Source organism: Tachysurus fulvidraco, chromosome 1 (assembly GCF_022655615.1).
Source record: "Tachysurus fulvidraco isolate hzauxx_2018 chromosome 1, HZAU_PFXX_2.0, whole genome shotgun sequence".
NCBI classification, from domain to species: Eukaryota; Metazoa; Chordata; class Actinopteri; order Siluriformes; family Bagridae; genus Tachysurus; species Tachysurus fulvidraco.
In genome coordinates this window covers 39838403-39857958 of record NC_062518.1, presented here as the reverse complement: position 1 = coordinate 39857958, position 19556 = coordinate 39838403, and the positions used below count along the sequence as shown (strand labels likewise).

The following is a 19556-nucleotide window of genomic DNA, read 5'->3' as shown; positions in this document are numbered from 1 at the left end:
ACATGAGTGTAAATTGCCCAAAAAAAGCCAAAGAATGGAATTAACAGTCAAAAAAAAATACATAAAATAAAATATGTGAAGATTCAGTGGGGTTTGTGATAGAAATAAATAGCTAAAATATAGAGAAGTAATATCTGAATACTGTGCTGTCTTGGTATTAATGTAATGAGTATTAGCCGAAAATGATTAGAGTTGCTATAAATGTGCAGTGTAGTACAACTGCAGACTGAAATGTAGTTATGTTCACTAAGGTAATGTGTTGTGACATAGTAAGTCCAGAAAAAGTCATAACTCTAGGTGTTGTCCTGGTTAATGGCCCTGATGGCCTGTGGGAAGAAGCTCCTCCACTTTCTCTCTGTGTTTGCCTAACCGAACCGAAGTGCTTCCCTTGTTGGGGTAGCTGAGGCCTGTAGTTTTAACGGTAACTTTCAGGGTAGGTTTAAAATTCTATAAATAAATGTTATAGTGTCTTTAAATATAGTAGCTCAGTAAATGCTTGCCTGTTGTTGTTCCAGTAAGTGATTCAGACAATTGTCTACAAAGTCTTTGTATGACTCGTATTTACGATTTCCCTTCACTGGAACTAAGACACTAAGACTTGTTCTAGCATGACCTCTGATGAACTTCCCCCAGTCCAAACACATATGTTGTAAACTGATTCGCTGCCATGTCCAGGGTGTTTCCTGCTTTGTGCCTAAGTCCTTTGATCCTGCTACGGTGCTGTATATTATTATTATTATTATTATTATTATTATTATTATTATTATTATTATTATTAATAATAATAATAATAATTTTTCTAAGTATCAGACACATTAAGAGTTAACTAATGGTAAAACAACCTGAGGTATCTGCAGCACTGGGAATCCAGGAGGTTCTGGTTACACATCCTCTAAGAGCAGATCTGGAATCAGTGACTTCACACACTTTTCTATTCACGCCTGTTGTGTGAACTGACCTTAAAGCTGCGCCTTAACCGGCTCTCGCTTCTGGCCATTCCAAGGACAACAGGTGTTCTCCGGTGGGCGGGGCCGCTTCTTTTGGGCGTGTCCGTATGTCTCTTTCCACATCGTTAAATTAACCACGCGCTGATTGGTGCATTAGTGTTTAGCTCCGCCTACTTGACCATTTGGGGTGCTGATGTCGCGGGGCGCTGTTATTTATTAGGGAGCGGTCACGTGTGATGCTTTTGACCAGGACAGGAGCACTGGACAGACGTGTCCCGCACCTCCACTCACGCAACTCCAGACAAAGTGGAGTCTGGCCCTCACCTCCTTGGTCTCAGTCCTGACACGGAAAGGTTGAGAATTTTGTTGTTGTTTTTTTTGTTTAAAAAAATAAAAATAAAAGTGGTTTATAGAGGGATATCAGAAACCCTGCAAAATGACAGCTGTCGAGTCGCAAGTGCAATACAACACCACGTACACGGTGACGACGAATGAATACATGATTCAGGAGGAGGACTGGGACAGGGACCTGCTGCTGGACCCTGCCTGGGAGAAACAGCAGAGGAAGGTAGGTCTATAAACATAAACATAAACAACAACAATAACAGCAGCAGCTCAGTCAGCCTGAAAGCAGCTTTCAGGATTTTATATAGTAAAATGTATAGCAAAACAAACTTAGTGTGGTATATATATGGCCCGTTTGGCCCTCACAGCTGTTCACTTCATTCCAGAGACTGTAAAACTTGTGATTGCCAAAATGACCATCCCACTGAATCTATTCTGAATCAAAGTGTGTGGGAGTCGATTCAATTGATTCACTAATTAGAAATGAACCATCACTTCTCATGCACATTTATTTAGTTACCTTTTCCTGGCATTGCATTATCTGAGGGCTTATAACTCTACATGTTATGCATTATCACAGGACTGTAAAACTATTTATTAACCAAATAGTGAAAGGAAAAAAAAAAGCCCTTCAGTCTGTAAATCTGTAAAATGAGCGTTCAGTTTGCAGTTCAAACGCTTTTTTTTATGACTCAAAATTTTCTATGAGCACTATAAACAAAGCACAGAATTAAAATAAAGAACTGCACGTAACATCTAGCTTTGATTGTAAAATCATAGGAATCGATTCAATGAACGATTCAATGAGGAGTCGTTCAATAAGAACCGATTATTTTGTGAATCTTTTGTGAGTCTCTGCTGTTGGAACTGCAGCATTCTCAGTGTTGTCTTGCAGTGTGCACCCGCCTCACCCTGCACCTTATGAACCATGCACCTAAAAATATCCAACCCTCGGGATCCTTCATTAACTTTTAAAGCCTGAATAATACGCAGGGTTCTACATTTATACTGGTGTGCAAAAAGTGCTGAAATGAGATGTGTGTTGAAACCTTAAGAAACACACCGTACGATTAGAGGTTTATGATATTCACAGACAAATGAGATATCATTTAAAAGTGTCGTACGTTAACGATAGAGTCAGTGAGTGTTCATTTAAACGATCATTGGAAGAAAGGGGTTGTATATAATCTGTATACTCTGGCAACGTAGCCTTGGTAATCATCAGGTGGGACGCAGGGTTGAGCCCCACAGGAGCTGTTTAACAGAGTGTCACAGATGCCACAGAGTGACATCAGCATGTTCATACTGAGCAAAGCACAGGTTTATGGCATCAGGTGCCCAAGTTTGTGTCTCCCAGAAATAGAAACGAGTGACATTTATTACCTGGCCAATATACATGCATGTTTATACAGATATATAACATATACACGGTGTCTGTTCAGAAAGAAAGCAATTAGTACAGTGTACTAGTGTGTTACTGCATTAGTCTGCTTGTAACACACATATTTTCTTTCCATAAACCAGTGAATCACTTAAAAGTTGTATAAAGTGTACAGTGAAAAGACAATTTCATACCTGCAGTTGATTTGTTTTCTAGATGTTTGTAATCTAACATGTAGAAATGTTCATAGTGTGAATGCTGAACACTGCTAAAAGTGATAAAGACTCAAGACTCTCCACTTTTGGGTGTTTTTCTGGACCAAATGTCTGCTATTTGTTTCCATTTAATCTGTCAGGAGGTCAAATCTTACTACAACATTTGTTTTTAGCGTGTCCATCCTTTATCTGTTTATTTATCCTTTATCACTGACGCAAAGATAATAATGATGCTAAGGAATATTCTGATAAACTGTCTGTCACACACACACACACACACACACACACACACACACACACACACACACACACACACACACACACACACACACACACACACACACACACACACACACACACCTAACTCTAAATAGGGATGTCAGAGGTGAAAGATCTGGACAGATGGCTGTTCTCAGAGTGAGAGGCTTGGAGAAGTCCAAGGCTTCATTACACTCTACGAATAAACATGTCCTAAAAATAATCTGCTCCTCCTCTAATATCTCTCCTCCGTTCTCACCATCCTCAAGGCTGTCGTCCTCTCTTTATCACTCTTTCCCTACTGGTGTCGTTATTATATTAATGATGAGGTGGTGTTTTCTTTTCTCTTTTTTTAAGAAAATGAATACACAGACCCATCTCAACTTAAGCTGACCGTCGTATAGGTTTCTGTTCTAAGGAATTAGCTCAAATGTATTAGGTTGTCCTGCAGAAATGTAAAGTCTCTCCTTCCCCACACACTCTTAGCTATGTGGAGAGCAGCTTCAGGAGCTGATATCATGATATGAATATAGAAAGGGCATCATTTTGTGGTGAAATGAATATGAAAGGGGGGCATTTGCACCTGTTCTTACCCCTACTGACACATTTCAACACACACACACACACACACACACACACACACACACACACACACACACACACACACACACACACACACACACACACACACACACACACACAATGTAGTCACAGTATTGACTAAACACACTTTTTTCCAGGCAGGTAATTTGATTTGAATCATGATCATATATTTTGGCATCTTAAGTTGACTGAGATTTTTTTTCTTTATAAGGTCTAGACTTTTTACCTATTACAGTATTTAAAAGGAAAAAGGAAAAAAAACATGTTTTCCTTATTGTTTATTTAATTTGAAATGCTAGAGTAGAAGAATAATGCTGAGTGAGCATTTTGGCTGTTATTCCACAAACCCTGATGCTTCTTCATCACCTCTTCATCATGGAGCACTCCACAGGCTGCAGAAAATAGCCGTGACTTTTCTCAGCGCAGGCCTGCTGTCGACTTGTAAATTTTGAGCTCCTATTCTCGTGTCCTGGCCTTTAAATAGCCGCCGGTCTCCTGTATCTCTAAGAGCACAGAAGTGAGCACTGAGAACAGGATTAATCCCTAAATAATGAGCCTTGTGTTGGGATCTGTAGTGTGTAGTGTGTAGTGTGGGCTACTGTATAGACCATACACAGAGCCACTGGTTTGGAGTCAGTGTCAGAATCAGAGACAGAATCACATATATAAAAAATGATACATTTAGATATCAGAGACTTTGAGTAAACTGGATGTAACGACGTGCATCTAATTTTATTATAGAGTCAGCGAGGAGCCGTCGTGTTAAAGGTTAAAGGTCCCAGTATCCACACGTCATTTTTATAACTCCGCGGTCTAATCTAGTTTTAACTGTAAATGTCTGTCGATTAAGGAAAGCTCACACCGGGCTCCTTATTAGAGTGTTTAAGAGTGTACACACAAGGGATCTTCCCTTCAGTGCCAAGCGTATGACGCTGGAAAGGTTCACATCCAATGTTCCTGGCTGAGTAAAGTTACAATATTTCCACCGATTACTGGTATGTGTACAGCGTGCACATGAAAAGACTGATTTCATATAAAGACTCGACAGGCATGCTCCATTACCATATTGTGTGACACGCTTAGAACCCTGTGTGTGTGTGTGTGTGTGTGTGTACTCAGATAATCATTTCATGCACATTCTAGTTCAGGATGTCATGTGATATACAGCAGCTATGACGTATACTACTAGCAAAGTTCTGTAATATTTTAAAAATGTTCCACGAAAGAAAAAGAATGTGACAGACGGATAAAATACGGATCGTTTTTCTTTTTTGCAATTTTTACATGCATTTGGATAATATCCCGAGCATAAAGTAAATTTATTATAGAACAGAACAAACATACGATCCACAGACTGTGTGACACAATGAGCAGTAATTACACAAGGCTAACACCTGACATCATTACAGCTGGTTAATAATAATATTAGTAATACTTACAATGAATAATTCATTCTTTTTTCTGTACTCTCTGCCTATCTATCTATCTATCTATCTATCTATCTATCTATCTATCTATCTATCTATCTATCTATCTATCTATCTATCTATCTATCTGTCTATCTGTCTATCTGTCTATCTATCTATACTTTAAGATTATATTATATTTATTTGTTGTTTTGTAAGTTGCTTGAAAATTCTATACAAAACATAACAAATTTAAAGATTTTTTAAAATTAACTTTATTTATTTATTTATTTGTTTGTTTGTTTGTTTACTTATTTATTTATTTGTTTGTTTTTGTTCATTAATTCTTTCTTTCTTTGTTTCCTTCTTTCTTTCATTCATTCTTTCTTTATTCTAAATTTTTTTGTTTATTTGTTTATTTGTTTATTTATTTATTGGTTGATTGATTGTGCTGGAGATGTTAGTCACAGGTTAGTGTCACTGCTCCAGAGTTCAACTTTACTTCATTTTTTACTTGATTAAAGGGACGACCTTGTGACATGTTCACCTTTGTGTGAGTGAGCTGCGAGCTGTAATAGCAGGCAGGAACACACTCATATAGAATGTAGACTATATATCAGTTTCACTTCTGTCATAGCAGCATACACCATATCACCGCTGCTATTTTCCACCTCTCTCACAGCGATATCCGATATTGCCCCTCTGCTGCGCTCCTCTCGCTCACACAGGGGTTTGATACCTCGCTGGTCTCTGGAGCCTTAGCAAATAGTTCAGTGACCTGCTGTGTCTTTCTTTGATACTTAAGAGGCTGCTTATACTCACTGTTTCACTAATGCAAGGCTTCTTTTATGTTAATTAGCTCTGGTGATTTTACTGCAGAACAACACTTGTCCTTGGTTAGGTTTCTGTGCTGTTTGGATTATTTGGTGCTCCATCACTTGTTGTCTGGTTATTCAGAGCAGAACAGTTTCATTTTTTGTGCATTAATGAGAGCAGGTTGTAAAGTCTTGAACACTTCAGCTCCAGAAGGTTAAAGGTTATGTTGACTCAATCACTGCTGTGGGTTTATATAATAATAATAATAATAATAATAATAATAATAATAATAATAATAATAATAATAATAATAATAATAATGTAAAAAGCAGAGAGGATGTGATAGTACTGAATATGAGGACCTTCATGCTAGTGTGTGTGTGTGTGTGTGTGTGTGTGTGTGTGTGTGTGTGTGTGTGTGTGTGTGTGTGTGTGTGTGTGTGTGTGTGTGTGTGTGTGTGTGTGTGTGTGTGTGCAGCAATTGTTACACCTAGCCCAGATCTTAGTGGAATGGCGTGCTGAAAAAATGTGACAGAGAGAGAGAGAGAGAGAGAGAGAGAGAGTGTGTGTGTGTGTGTGTGTGTGTGTGTGTGTGTGTGTGTGTGTGTGTGTGTGTGTGTTTAGGACCATGTCCATGTCAGCTGGTGCTAATTTGTTTGATGCAATTCAGTATTGATGTGTTACCAATGTGTTACTGATGTCATCGTGCGTCCATGATACTTAAATACTTGATTGAGAGAGAGAGAGAGAGAGAGAGAGAGAGAGAGACTGGAAAAAAAAATTGGAGACAGAAAGAGAGACATCAGCTCAAATATCAGTTACTATTCCAGAAGTCGTGGCCTTGTAGGGCAGCTGCTATAAACTACAGGGGTGTGCACTGAGGCCTCAGGAAAGGGCTTACGTGTGTGTCACTTTTTTTTTATGTGTGTGTGTGTGGTCAGGGATTTTGCCCTCTTGCACTTGTGCAGTTTTGCTTTGTGATCACAGGTCAAAGCGTTAAGCTGGTGTATCAGGTCGTATCAGACGTTTAGCAGCCGGGAGTCTGCATGAGAATGTACGTTAATATCTTGGGAAGCTACAAGTGCTGTGATGCTAATGATAATATCGTGCTGTAGCGGTTTAAACCACAGTCAAAGCAGCTTCACAGAAAATACCTTCATGTAATATTTCAGTATAGAAATAGCATTCAGAGCATTAACATTAGCATTTCCTGTTTTTCGTTTTTATTGTTCGCACTGAAATCCGATTAAACGGAGCCGAGCTCTTTACACAACCGAACACACGTTTTTAATGAGATCGGTTTGCTTGCATCAATTTTTCAGTTTTTCACCAAGAATGACATGATGAAAAGATTTAAGCAAAACAAACATTTTTTATTCTAGAAAAAAAATCTATTACCTATCACTGTAATTCAGACTCTTTCAATACTCCAGATCTAATAATAATAATAATAATAATGAATAATAAGCTTTTCTAGAGGTTTTATTTTAACCAGAAGAAACAAACAGCTGCTTTATTCCCCCCGTAGCTTCTGCTAGTTGCTGTAAAGTGCTCAGTTTGAGGCACAAAACATGTCTCTCACCTTGTTATAAAGAAGAGCCACATTCAATTATCTCATTCACACCAATGAATTATCTTGTTCTCAGATCTCACAAAGCTGCAGCCATTAAGACTGGGCAGTATGAGATAGAATATAGATCTTATGATAAATGATGCCACAGTAAACTGAGATATTATTATTATTAATATTATTATTATTATTAAAATTATTTTTTAATGAATACAAACAGATCGGAAGCGGCTAATAATTTCTTTTTTATTCATTTATAATTGTAATTATTAAAAAAAAAAACTTTTTTACTTTGTTTTTGCAGAAATTATTTATTAATTTTGAATCCATGGAATAAAACTCAATATTAAACTAAAAATAAAATAAAGACAAATTAAAAACAGTGCTTAATGGGTTAAGCTATTGTGATTCATATGGTGCAGAGAGCAGTGATCTAATATTTTAGTCACTCCTAGAGGCCACATTAGCAGCTCATTCCCATGCTTTAGAAATCTCCCCACATTGTTTTTATTCATCCGGGATGTCACCAGAAGAGACTTCCATACGAGCTTTATATAAGACATGACGTGCATCAGATTTAATCTTTACAGACTCCATCACTCAGTGTGAAGCGTTACTCCTGTTTGAGACAGAGAGAAACCCGTTCTGTGGTCTCCATGGTAACCATCAGGGATGGTGATTCTCCTGAGATCGTTTGGCTGATTTGAGGTAATGTGACTGGGACGGAGACGTTAGCGAGGCATCGTTTATTCAAGCTGTAAAACCGAATCTCTCACATGTACCTGAACATCTCATGACTAGAGGAAGCATTGAAGAAAAGCAACTTCCTGTGTGTCTCTTCTGCTGAGATGTGACTCCTGTAGGCCTCCTGTGGAAACGTACAAAACAACAACAATGTCTTGTTCCTTGGTGTATAATAACTAGGGCTTTGACGGTGGCAGATTCTTTAATGGACCAACTACCATCTGTGGCTCTTTTTTTTCCTTGGGGGGTGGGGGGGGGGGTTGTATTATTTTACATAGGCCTTTTATATATATAATGTTTATTATAGCACTTCCATCAGTGAGCACAGGTAAAAGGTTAAATAAATAAAAAGGTTAAGTATTAAAAAAAAATTTGCTGCATAAATTCGTAACAACTTTAAGCACATGCAGTTAAATCTGTGTAGGCCTGATAACAATTAAAAGGTAGACATAAATACTTGAAGCCTGCCTACCTTGGCTTTTAAACACAGATTTTAAGAACTTGTTGACAGTGTCCGCTTTAAGGGACGACCTCATTGGTGTTACGATGTTGCGTTCAGACCGTGTGCTCATTCCCAAGTGCATATATACTTTTTAGCAACTATGGTCAAGTCACAAAGCAAACAGGTCATTGCTGGCATCAGTTGACTTCTCTTGCAAATAGTTAACTCCTCGTCTGAATAGGAATGGCGGACCTCGCTTTACTTTTCCTAAGTAGCTGTCCGAGATTCAGTTCCTTCCCTTGCATCCAGTGACGCCTCAGTTTGAGTGTTGTCTGACTGACTATCTCTTCATTGTGTTTGTCTATAATGTCCTCCACCTTGAAATAATTCCTGTATCTAGGACACAAAGTAGTTGCTTTCGATAGGATTTTTTTATTTTACAAAGCAAACATATGGCTTCATCCAAATTTATTGGTTCACCTCTTTCGTTTGGCTCAAATCCAAAATGTAGCCAGATCGGCGGTGTAGTATTTGGTTTCCCAACCAGGGCCATCGCTCTACACGAAATAACAGAATAAACTGAATCTCGCTCAAACCCGACAATATAAAGAAAATGCTTTGTATGGAGTTTGAGGTCATTTGTGAGTATAGACTCATAGTCTAAATAAAAGAATTTACAGCTACCATGGTATACGCTATAAATACTAACTTCTATTGCAACTGTTACTATTATTAGACTTCTATACAAACTTTGTATTTTATGCTTGTTATAAAACGTGAAAAGTCACGTGCACTACTGCAGTGACAATGGACAACATGACGCAGTTGTCATGGGAACTGTAACAACCCTAATGATAACAACAAAAAAGTACAGTAGATATGTCTACCTCTATCCTTATTCTAAACATATTTATTATATTATGTGTGTGTGTGTATGAATGTGAGTGTGAATGTGTGTGTGTGTGTGTGTGTGTGAGTGTGAATGTGAGTGTGAATGTGAGTGTGAATGTGAGTGTGAATGTGCGTGTGTATGTGTGTGCGTGTGTATGTGTGTGTGTGAATGTGTGTGTGTGTGTGTGTGTGTGTGTGTGTGTGTGTGTGTGTGTGAATGTGTATGTTTGTGTGTATGTCAAGGTGTGTGTGTATTTGTGTGTTTGTATGTGTATATGTGTGTCTGTGTGTGTGTGTGTGTGTGTGTGTGTGTGTGTGTGTGTGTGTGTGTGTGTGTGTGTGTGCGCGCACAATTTTAAGAAACCTTCAGTTTACAAGCTGCTCTTTCTCAAGACTAAATGTTCATGCAATATTTAGTCATTTGGAATATTTGTATTTTACAGAATCTCAGCATAAAAAATCAAACAGTGAAATAAACACTGCAGGAATCATTAGATGACAGAGAGCACACTAAAGTAATCAGATACAAATGCATGAAGTCAAGCCAGGTTTTCAGCATGAAAGTTAGTGTTGTGTTTGATATTGTGTGATGCAGCAGGTTATTAATCCATTACAGAAGGAACTGAGTAATAAAAAGGAGGAAATAAATATAAAGAAATGATACATTATTTCATGATGATAAAGATGCTCGAGCAGTTTGAGCAGCTTGGTGTGTTTTGGCAGCGGAGACTAAGCTGGAATTTTCAGCAGGGATATTAATACATCACACCAGCATTGTGGCTTAGCTGAACAATTTGCATAGAGATTAACAACGACACACAAAAAATCATTTGAACAGTTTTTTGTCTTTTGTTCATTTTCTTTCTCTCGGGTCATATCACATATCTGCAGCTCTACAGCAACATTGTGTGCGTTTGTGTGTGTCTGTGTGTTTGTGTATGTGCAGATCTGTGTGTCTGTGTGTCTACTGTATGTGTGTTTTTGTGTCTATGTGTGTGTCTGTGTCTATGTTTGTGTCTATGTGTGTATGTGTGTCTATGTGTGTGTGTATGTGTGTGTCTGAGTGTCTGATTTTGTGTGTGTCTGTGTGTGTGTGTGTGTGAGATTGTGTGTGTGTGTGTGTGTGTGTGTGTGTGTGTGTGTGTGTCTGATTGTGTCTGATTGTGTGTGTGTGTGTGTGTGTGTGTGTGTGTGTGTGTGTGTGTGTGTGTGTGCATTAGTGGTGTGTGTGTGACTGTTCTTTTCTCAACAATGACCTCATTACTAATATTTCTATGTCTGTCTTCTCGCCCTCACTAGCATGTGTTGTGTTATATTTAAAATAAATAAATAACGTTCCAGTGGACGTCTAGAACCCACTCGAGGATCAGGAATCTATTTAGTTAAAGACTTTCCACATCATATTAAATGTACAGTAGTTTTCTTCTTTGTATTTATATATTATGTTGTGTTTATACTGTACACTATATTATTTCTTTATTCTTTTATATATTTACATTTCTTTTTCTTTGCTGCTGTAACATAGAATTGTCCCCACTGTGGGACGAATAAAGGCTTATCTTATCTTATCTTATCTTATCTTATCTTATCTTATCTTATCTTATCTTATCTTATCTTATCTTATCTTAACACACCCAACACACACACGATAAACTCTGAGGCACTGCAGGAGGCCTGACTCACACAGTTTATCCACAGGAGTAAATTCAGTACACACTGAAACATGTCAGAGGGAAATGTCATGAAATCATCATGATTTTTAGTCTAGCAATCGTTTTAATATTCATAAAGCTTAAAAATGAAGAATAAGGCAAATGTATAAAGCAACTAAATGACTGAGCATCTTTAAGATGTTATAATGTAATGAGCTAATTTGTATATTGAAAATATGCTCATATATTTTAGTCTGTAATAAAACATAGATTAAAGATAAATGGGAAGACACATGATAGACATTCCTGGAATACAATATAGATACAGGACATATGAAGTGATCGGGTGTAAAGAGGGGCTTAGGCTTGAGATCATTTTCTGTCATGGTGTAAACATTTACAGTTTGACTGGTATTTATCACAGTATTAAAAACAAACAAACAAACAAACAAACAGATAAATAAACAGTACCATCTGACAGGAAGCCATTTGTGCCCAGAGTCTCCTGGGATAGATAGACTCCAGGTTCTCTGTGACCCTGTGCAGGATAATCTCTACAGAAAATGGATGGATAAGTGGATCAATGGGTGTATGGATGGATAAATGGATGAGTGTTTGGATGGATGGATGGATGGATGAATGGATAAGTGGGTGGATGGATGAGTGGTTGAATTTTTGGATGATGGATGGATGGATGAGTGGATCAATGCGTGGATGGATAAATGGATGAGTCTTTGAATGGATTGATGGATATATGGATGGATGGATGGTTGGATGGATGGATAAGTGGGTGGATGAATGGATTGATGGATGGATAGATGGATGGATGGATGGATGGATGGATGGATAGATGGATCTATAAGTGAATGGAGAAATGGATGAGTGTTTGAATGGAGTGTTTGAAGCTGTGGATTAAGAAGAGATCTGTCAAATAAGTGTAGTTTTGTAAATATATAAGCTTCTATCTCTCTCTCTCTCTCTCTCTCTATCTCTCTCGCTGTCTCAGCCGAGTCCTATAACAGTTTAAAAAAAGGGCAGGCGATTTGTGTCAGTTCTACTTCCAGACTCTCATCCCGCTCACACAGAAGCTCTAAATATATAATGAAATCTATTTCTCTGACTTGTGTTAGTAAATCAGGTCATTGTGCAATAAGGAAATGTTCAGAGTGATGCACTTCAGTCCATAGAGTCACGCTGCCCCTAGCGGCCACAAACGGCATTACCGTGTATATCTGGATAAGAGCAGGCTGGAACTGCAGATCATACAGTGTTGAAGGAAGTATGTGGGTAACCTGTTGTGGGGGTGAGGAAGGGGGTGTAGGGGGTAAAGGGGCATGAGTATCTGGACTGGCATTTACTAACGGCTGATCGTAGATGATCTCATTTGTAAAGATTGAGTGTGAGAGACAAAACTGAACAGCAGGTGGGGGTGGATGACTGTGCTTAACAGCTGCACACACACACACACACACACACACACACACACACACACACACACACACACACACTCACACACACTCACAGAGCTTTCATGCATGGGAAGATCAGATTTATTTAGAAGCAATTAGCTCAAAAGAGACACAGACTCAGCTTGCCAGAAATTAAACTCACTTTATAGATCTCTCTCTCTCTCTCTCTCTCTCTCTCTCTCTCTCTCTCTCTCTCTCTCTCTCTCTCTCTCTCTCTCTCTCTCTCTCTCTCTCTCTGTGACATTCTGCCATTCTGGGATCCTGCTCCCTCAGCTGTCTCTCGGGTTTCCTGTGTCTCCCAGATTTAGACTCTTTCACCCCTCCTCCCCCCTTCATCCTTTTCATTTCCCCTTTCCTCCTTTTTCACAGCTCCGTCTCTACACAGGTTTTTTCTCCTCCCTCTTCTTTCATTCTTTTGTTCCCCTGTACCCAGTTTCTCTTCACATCCCTCTCCATCTATCCCTCCATCCACCCATCCATCTACAGTATCTGTTCTTCCTTCTTTCAGCCCTTTCCCCTGCCCCATCATTAGTAAAACGCAGAATGATTGCTGAACCCCACATTTAGCAACAGAACTCTAAATCTAAATCTACATCACGGATCACACCTCCCTTCTTAAATCTTTCATCACTCTCTCGTTCTGTTTTTAAACCTTTTCCAGTCCCATTATGTCATTTCATTTTCCTTCTCTCTCTCTCTCTCTCTCTCTCTCTCTCTCTCTCTCTCTCTCTCTCTCTCTCTCTCCTCCTACAGTTGACTTTTTCAAACTTCCTTTAATGCTCTTTTATAACGATCACTCAGCACACACAGACAAACACCAACTCAGTTTTAGCACAGCACTGCCGCTGTGCCCTGAACACCCACACGCTCGGATTGAGGTTCAGAGGAAACTCGCTCGCTGGAAGCAGACACGCAGTCGCAGACGTGGGTTCTGCTCTATAATAACAGCCTGCGTTCCTTCGTGACGCATTACCAGCACCGTGCGCCTGAAGGAAAGTGAAACTCGGATCCTTTATTGAAAAGCGAGTCTCAAAATAGCCCTAATTTTTAGAATAAGGTCTGAAAGGGTGTGTGTTCCGTTCTCTTTATACCTGCCACTCAAATCTTTCTCATTCTCTGTGTGTGTGTGTGGGTCAGACATTCACAGCCTGGTGTAACTCTCACCTGCGGAAGGCTGGCACTCAGATCGAGAATATCGAAGAGGACTTCAGAAATGGCCTCAAGCTCATGCTGCTGCTCGAGGTCATCTCAGGTATCCGCGCTGACACGACTGCAAGTCCCAAATAGCAACCAGATACTCCAAAAAAAAGAGCAGTTAATGATGAAGCACTAATAAATCACTTTAAGGCATTTTTGAAGCTCATCATAGCCACCAGTGAATAATTAAGAAGTAATTGCCCATGTGGCAGAAAAGGTCATGTCTCTGAGTGCTGATAAGGATAATTTTATTCGGCTATATTCAAATATGTCCGAACTAAAAAATGTAAACTCACAACAACCGATCTGTCCTAATATCTGTTTTAAAAGCAAACTATATATTTTTTCACCCAATTACCCCCCCCCCAATGTATTCATTAAACTATTTAACTAATATTCACATACAGTGAGATGCAGCTTTGCTTTATGCTAATGAGGCATTTTATTAAGAACAGCACTCATTATTCCAAAGCCAAGAGCAAATATTACAATATTCTTTACATATTTATGAAAAGTCGTAGTGCCGGGATTCTCAAGATGGGATCCAGAGACCTCCACAGAGACCTCTGTGCAGTACAACCAGAAGGCTTTCTTGTTTTTTAGTTTGTTTCGTGTCAAACTATAACTATGTGTTCGATGAATTGAATAAGTTTAATCCAAACCTTGAGCACACAAAAACAAGTCAGTGTGGACTTAATGTTTTGTCAGTGACTCTGAAAAGGACAAATTGGTAGCTCAGTGGTTAAGATGGTGGACGTCTGCTCAGACCTCTGCTGGGAAAAAAAAGCCCACAGCTGTATAACAACAAAAAAAAAAGAGATAAAATATAAGTTGCTTCTGAATAAGTGTGTATGCCAAAAATATACATTTAAAAGTATTCCAAAACATTTCTGTCCACATTTAAAGCTGCTAAAAAGCATGAAGAGTTTTTTCGTGAACGTTAACTAGATGCTTGAGTATTGAGCTGAGATTTAAAAAAAAATCACTTACACTATTCATCCATACTGTATTACATTAAAACAACAACAATGTACTATTTCTGTTATGGAAGGATGATAACTGACATCACTTCCTGCCGTTCAGTTTGGCCCATTAGCATCATGGATGTCTGAATCAAACAGCTGTGTGAGTTTGTGCCTTGGTGTGTGATCGATAATTGAGTGCTAATCTGATGGACAGGTGAAAGATTGCCCAAGCCCGATAAAGGCAAGATGCGTTTCCACAAAATCGCCAACGTGAACAAAGCTCTGGATTACATCTGCAGCAAGGGAGTCAAACTGGTGTCTATTGGAGCTGAAGGTAAGGATCTGTGTGTGTGTGTGTGTGTGTGTGTGTGTGTGTGTGTGTGTGTGTGTGTGTGTGTGTGTGTCTGTGTGTGTGTCTGTGTGTGTGTCTGTGTGTCTGTGTGTGTGTGTGTGTGTGTGTGTGTGTGTGTGTGTGTGTGTGTGTGTGTGTGTCTGTGTCTGTGTGTGTGTCTGTGTGTGTGTCTCTGTGGGTGTCTGTGTGTGTTTGTCCGTGTGTGTCTGTGTGTGTTTGTGTGTGTCTGTGTTCTGTGTGTGTCTGTGTGTCTCTGTGTGTGTCTGTGTGTGTTTGTCTGTGTGTTTGTCTGTGTGTGTCTGTGTGTGTCTGTGTGTCTCTGTGTGTCTCTGTGTGTCTGTGTGTGTTGGTGTGTCTCTGTGTTCTGTGTATGTCTGTGTGTCTCTGTGTGTGTTTGTCTGTGTGTGTCTGTGTGTGTGTGTGTTTGTGTGTGTTGTGCAGCATCATTTGCTATTATCACATTTCTCTAACTTTTTGTGGATCTCTCTCTCTCTCTCTCTCTCTCTCTCTCTCTCTCTCTCTCTCTCTCTCTCTCTCTCTCTCTCTCTCTCTCTCTCTCTCTCTCTCTCTCTGCAGAGATTGTTGATGGTAATGTGAAAATGACTCTTGGAATGATCTGGACCATCATCCTTCGTTTTGCTATCCAGGACATCTCAGTGGAAGGTACACATTCAGGCTGTCAGATGTAACTCATAATCTGTACAATCATCGTCACTTGAATACATTCGTTTGCTGCTGTTATTAAAATGTAATCGAATGGAAGACAGAGTTCAAGCAGTAATTACCCAGCGATTCTCTCCTTTTGTCTCTTCAACACTGAAACAGTACATCAGCATTCATGTGGTTGATAATAACAGAGTCAGATTACAGAAAGCTCTGGACACCGAATAGACTTGAATGCAGTGAGAAATGAATTTGAGTGGAAAGTAAAATCCTGCCCACGTGAATGACGAACGTCCTACTGAAGGAAATGTGTAGGAAACGTGAACGTTATCATTCTACCGGAAGGCTTTTGTGTACATCCGCACGATATTGTTCACGTCTCACACTTCTGATACACCGAGGAAATGTCTAGACCCTGACTAAACATGATATCTACAGTAATCTGATACATTGATCTGTGTAAACGAATAGCGATTAGGGTTTAAAAATAAATAAGAGTGATTGCCCACATCTACTTATGACGATATTACTTATATCGAATTATATTCTAGGGAATAAAACAAAAGGAACAGATGATTCAGCTGTAGATAAAGATTTATTTTCATCATTCCAACATTAAAAACAAGTACCTCATTCTGTGCCCTGTGTGTAACCCGTGTAGAGACCTCGGCTAAAGAGGGTCTGTTGCTGTGGTGCCAGAGGAAGACTGCCCCCTACAGGAATGTTAACGTACAGAATTTCCACATCAGGTGAGAGTCAGATAATGAATAAGACTGCCTCTATTTGCTATGTAACTTCTCTTCTCTGCTTTCCTGATGCACTTTTGATGCACCAGCTTTCTTACTATGTGATTATTCTCTCTCTCTGTCCTACACTGGTTCTTTCTCTCCATTCCTTTTCCTCTGCTTGTCATGGTTGTTCAGCTGGAAGGATGGCCTGGCTCTGTGCGCCCTCATCCACAGGCACAGACCTGACCTGATTGACTACTCCAAACTGAGAAAGGTGCTTTCTCTTTTTCTTCATTAAATCGCTCTTTTTTCATTTCTACTTCTTCCTTTTTCTCCTTTTTTTGTACAAAATCATCATGCAGTGGTTTTTGCAATGGTTGTGTTTGAACTGATCTTTTTTTTGGGGCGGTGTTCTGCTTGTAAAGGACGACCCCATTGGAAACTTGAACACAGCATTCGAGGTGGCTGAGAAATTTCTGGACATCCCCAAAATGTTGGACGCAGAAGGTGAGGACGTAGGATTGTGACACAGCCAGCACTTAATGCATGACAGGAGAATACTAGACTAATAATAAAACAAGAAATCAGGTGACTGGCAGGTGAGAATCATGTTTCTTATATTAAAGACATGAATAATAAATATATTATAATTAAACAAGTGAGATAAAGTTCATGGTCATATTGTTATGTCATAATGTCATAATAACGTCATCATACTAATGTCATAATAACATCATCATACGAATGTCATAATAACGTCATCATACGAATGTCATTATAATGTCATCATACTAATGTCATAATAACGTCATACTAATGTCATAATAATGTCATCATACTAATGTCATAATAATATCATACTAATGTCATAATAACGTCATCATACGAATGTCATAATAATGTCATAATGTCATACTAATGTCATAATAACGTCATCATACGAATGTCATCATAATGTCATAATGTCATACTAATGTCATAATAGTCATCATACGAATGTCATAATAATGTCATAATGGCATACTAATGTCATAATAACGTCATCATACTAATGTCATAATAACGTCATCATGCTAATGTCATAATAATGTCATCATACTAATGTCATAATAACGTCATCATGCTAATGTCATAATAATTTCATATCATACGAATGTCATAATAACATCATACGATAATAATGGTAGTCATAACATTGTTGTAACATCATACTAGTGACATAACTTTATTCTAACACCATAACATCATTGTAAAATCAGATTAACATCACTGTAACAACATAGCTGTAGGTGTAAGTCTTTTGCAGAATGCCTGAATATAAAATGTCATGTACATCCGAGAGTTTCAGCCTGTGGAGTCAGTCTCAGTCCACATTTTTGATGAGTTTCTTTTTGTGCATATTTAAGGTTCCTACCTGGCACCAAGGTTTACAGCTGTATTAGTTCCCGTTGTCACTTCAGACTTCCTGAAATGGTTGTGACTCATATGATTTGATACTCTTCACAGTGTGCTCTATTTTCAGTCTGTATTTTTGTATCTCTCAGATATTGTGAACACTCCTAAGCCTGATGAGAAGGCCATCATGACCTACGTGTCCTGCTTCTATCACGCCTTCGCTGGAGCTGAGCAGGTACCAAAGGAACGGCTTGAGACAGAGAAGATGCTGATCTTAGCCACTCAGTTCAACACCTTACTATATCACTCTAGCTTTCTAACATAGTTTGTCTGTCTGTCTCTCTCTCTCTTTTTACTCTTTTCCCTATCTCTCACTCTGTCTCTCTGTCTCTCTCACACTCTCTCTCTCTCTCTCTCTCTCTCACTCTGTCTATCTGTCTCTCTCACTCTCTCTCTCACACACACACACACACACACACACACACACACACACACACACACACACACACACACACACACTTTCACTCTTGTCTCTATCTCTCACCTTGTCTCTCTGTCTCTTTGTCTATCTCTCACTCTGTCTCTCTTTCTGTCTGTCCCTCTTTCTCACTGTACCTGTCACTCTCTGGGTCTCTCTTTTTCTATGTCTGTCTCTCTCTGTTTGTCTCTCACTCTGTCTGTCTCTCTGTCTGTCCCTCAATCTTACTCTATCTCTCACTTTGTCTGATCCTCTTTTTCTCTCACTCTTTCTCTCTTTCTGTAGGCTGAAACTGCCGCTAACAGGATTTGTAAAGTTCTGGCAGTGAATCAGGAGAATGAGAGGCTGATGGAGGAGTATGAGAAACTGGCCAGTGAGGTGAGTTAATGATTAGAGTTTACACAAGCATCTCAGTTCATGTAAGATATTGAGCAGAGAGAAGTCTTAAGCTTTCAACTGCATCTCTGAAATGATTTATCAAAGACGTGAAGCTCCAAATTAAAGACTGGAAGACTGGAGGAATTTTATATTATGTGTTTTATTTGAACTTCTCCACCTTTATTGGTGCCACCTGTCCCTCCATCTGTTTTATCAAGTTTTCATCTCATTACCGACTTTTATTTGTCTTTTTTCATTTCCCCTTGATGACCAATTTCTCCACTCTCCCCCGCCCCCTATCCGCTGTAGTTGTTGGAGTGGATCCGTCGGACGATCCCATGGCTGGAGAACCGTGTTGCCGAGCAGACCATGCGTGCCATGCAGCAGAAGCTGGAGGACTTCAGAGATTACCGCCGTGTGCACAAGCCACCACGCGTACAGGAAAAATGCCAGCTGGAAATCAACTTCAACACCCTGCAGACCAAACTGAGGCTCAGCAACAGACCTGCCTTCATGCCCTCTGAAGGAAAGATGGTTTCGGTATGTTGAAGATTACAGAGTGGAAATAATAAAAAAAAAAAACATTTATAATTGAAACTAATCTGATGGCATTGCTGTGCACTGAGTCGTGACGGTGTTCAGGAGAGTGTATGTGTGTGTG

The 19556-nt window shown here is 39.2% G+C and overlaps 1 protein-coding gene across 1 annotated transcript in view; it reads left to right on the top strand.

The window, feature by feature from the left end:
* The first annotated feature begins 1180 nt into the window (after positions 1 to 1180).
* Positions 1181 to 19556, top strand: part of actn3b (actinin alpha 3b) — a 28215-nt gene continuing 9839 nt past the window's right edge. Inside the window, exons 1-10 of the mRNA XM_027178206.2 lie at positions 1181 to 1515; positions 13877 to 13991; positions 15116 to 15235; positions 15830 to 15916; positions 16578 to 16665; positions 16840 to 16918; positions 17070 to 17151; positions 18189 to 18274; positions 18803 to 18895; positions 19205 to 19435. Coding sequence (XP_027034007.1) covers positions 1384 to 1515; positions 13877 to 13991; positions 15116 to 15235; positions 15830 to 15916; positions 16578 to 16665; positions 16840 to 16918; positions 17070 to 17151; positions 18189 to 18274; positions 18803 to 18895; positions 19205 to 19435 — 1113 coding nt within the window. The 5' untranslated portion in view covers positions 1181 to 1383. The remainder of the gene's footprint in view (positions 1516 to 13876; positions 13992 to 15115; positions 15236 to 15829; positions 15917 to 16577; positions 16666 to 16839; positions 16919 to 17069; positions 17152 to 18188; positions 18275 to 18802; positions 18896 to 19204; positions 19436 to 19556) is intronic.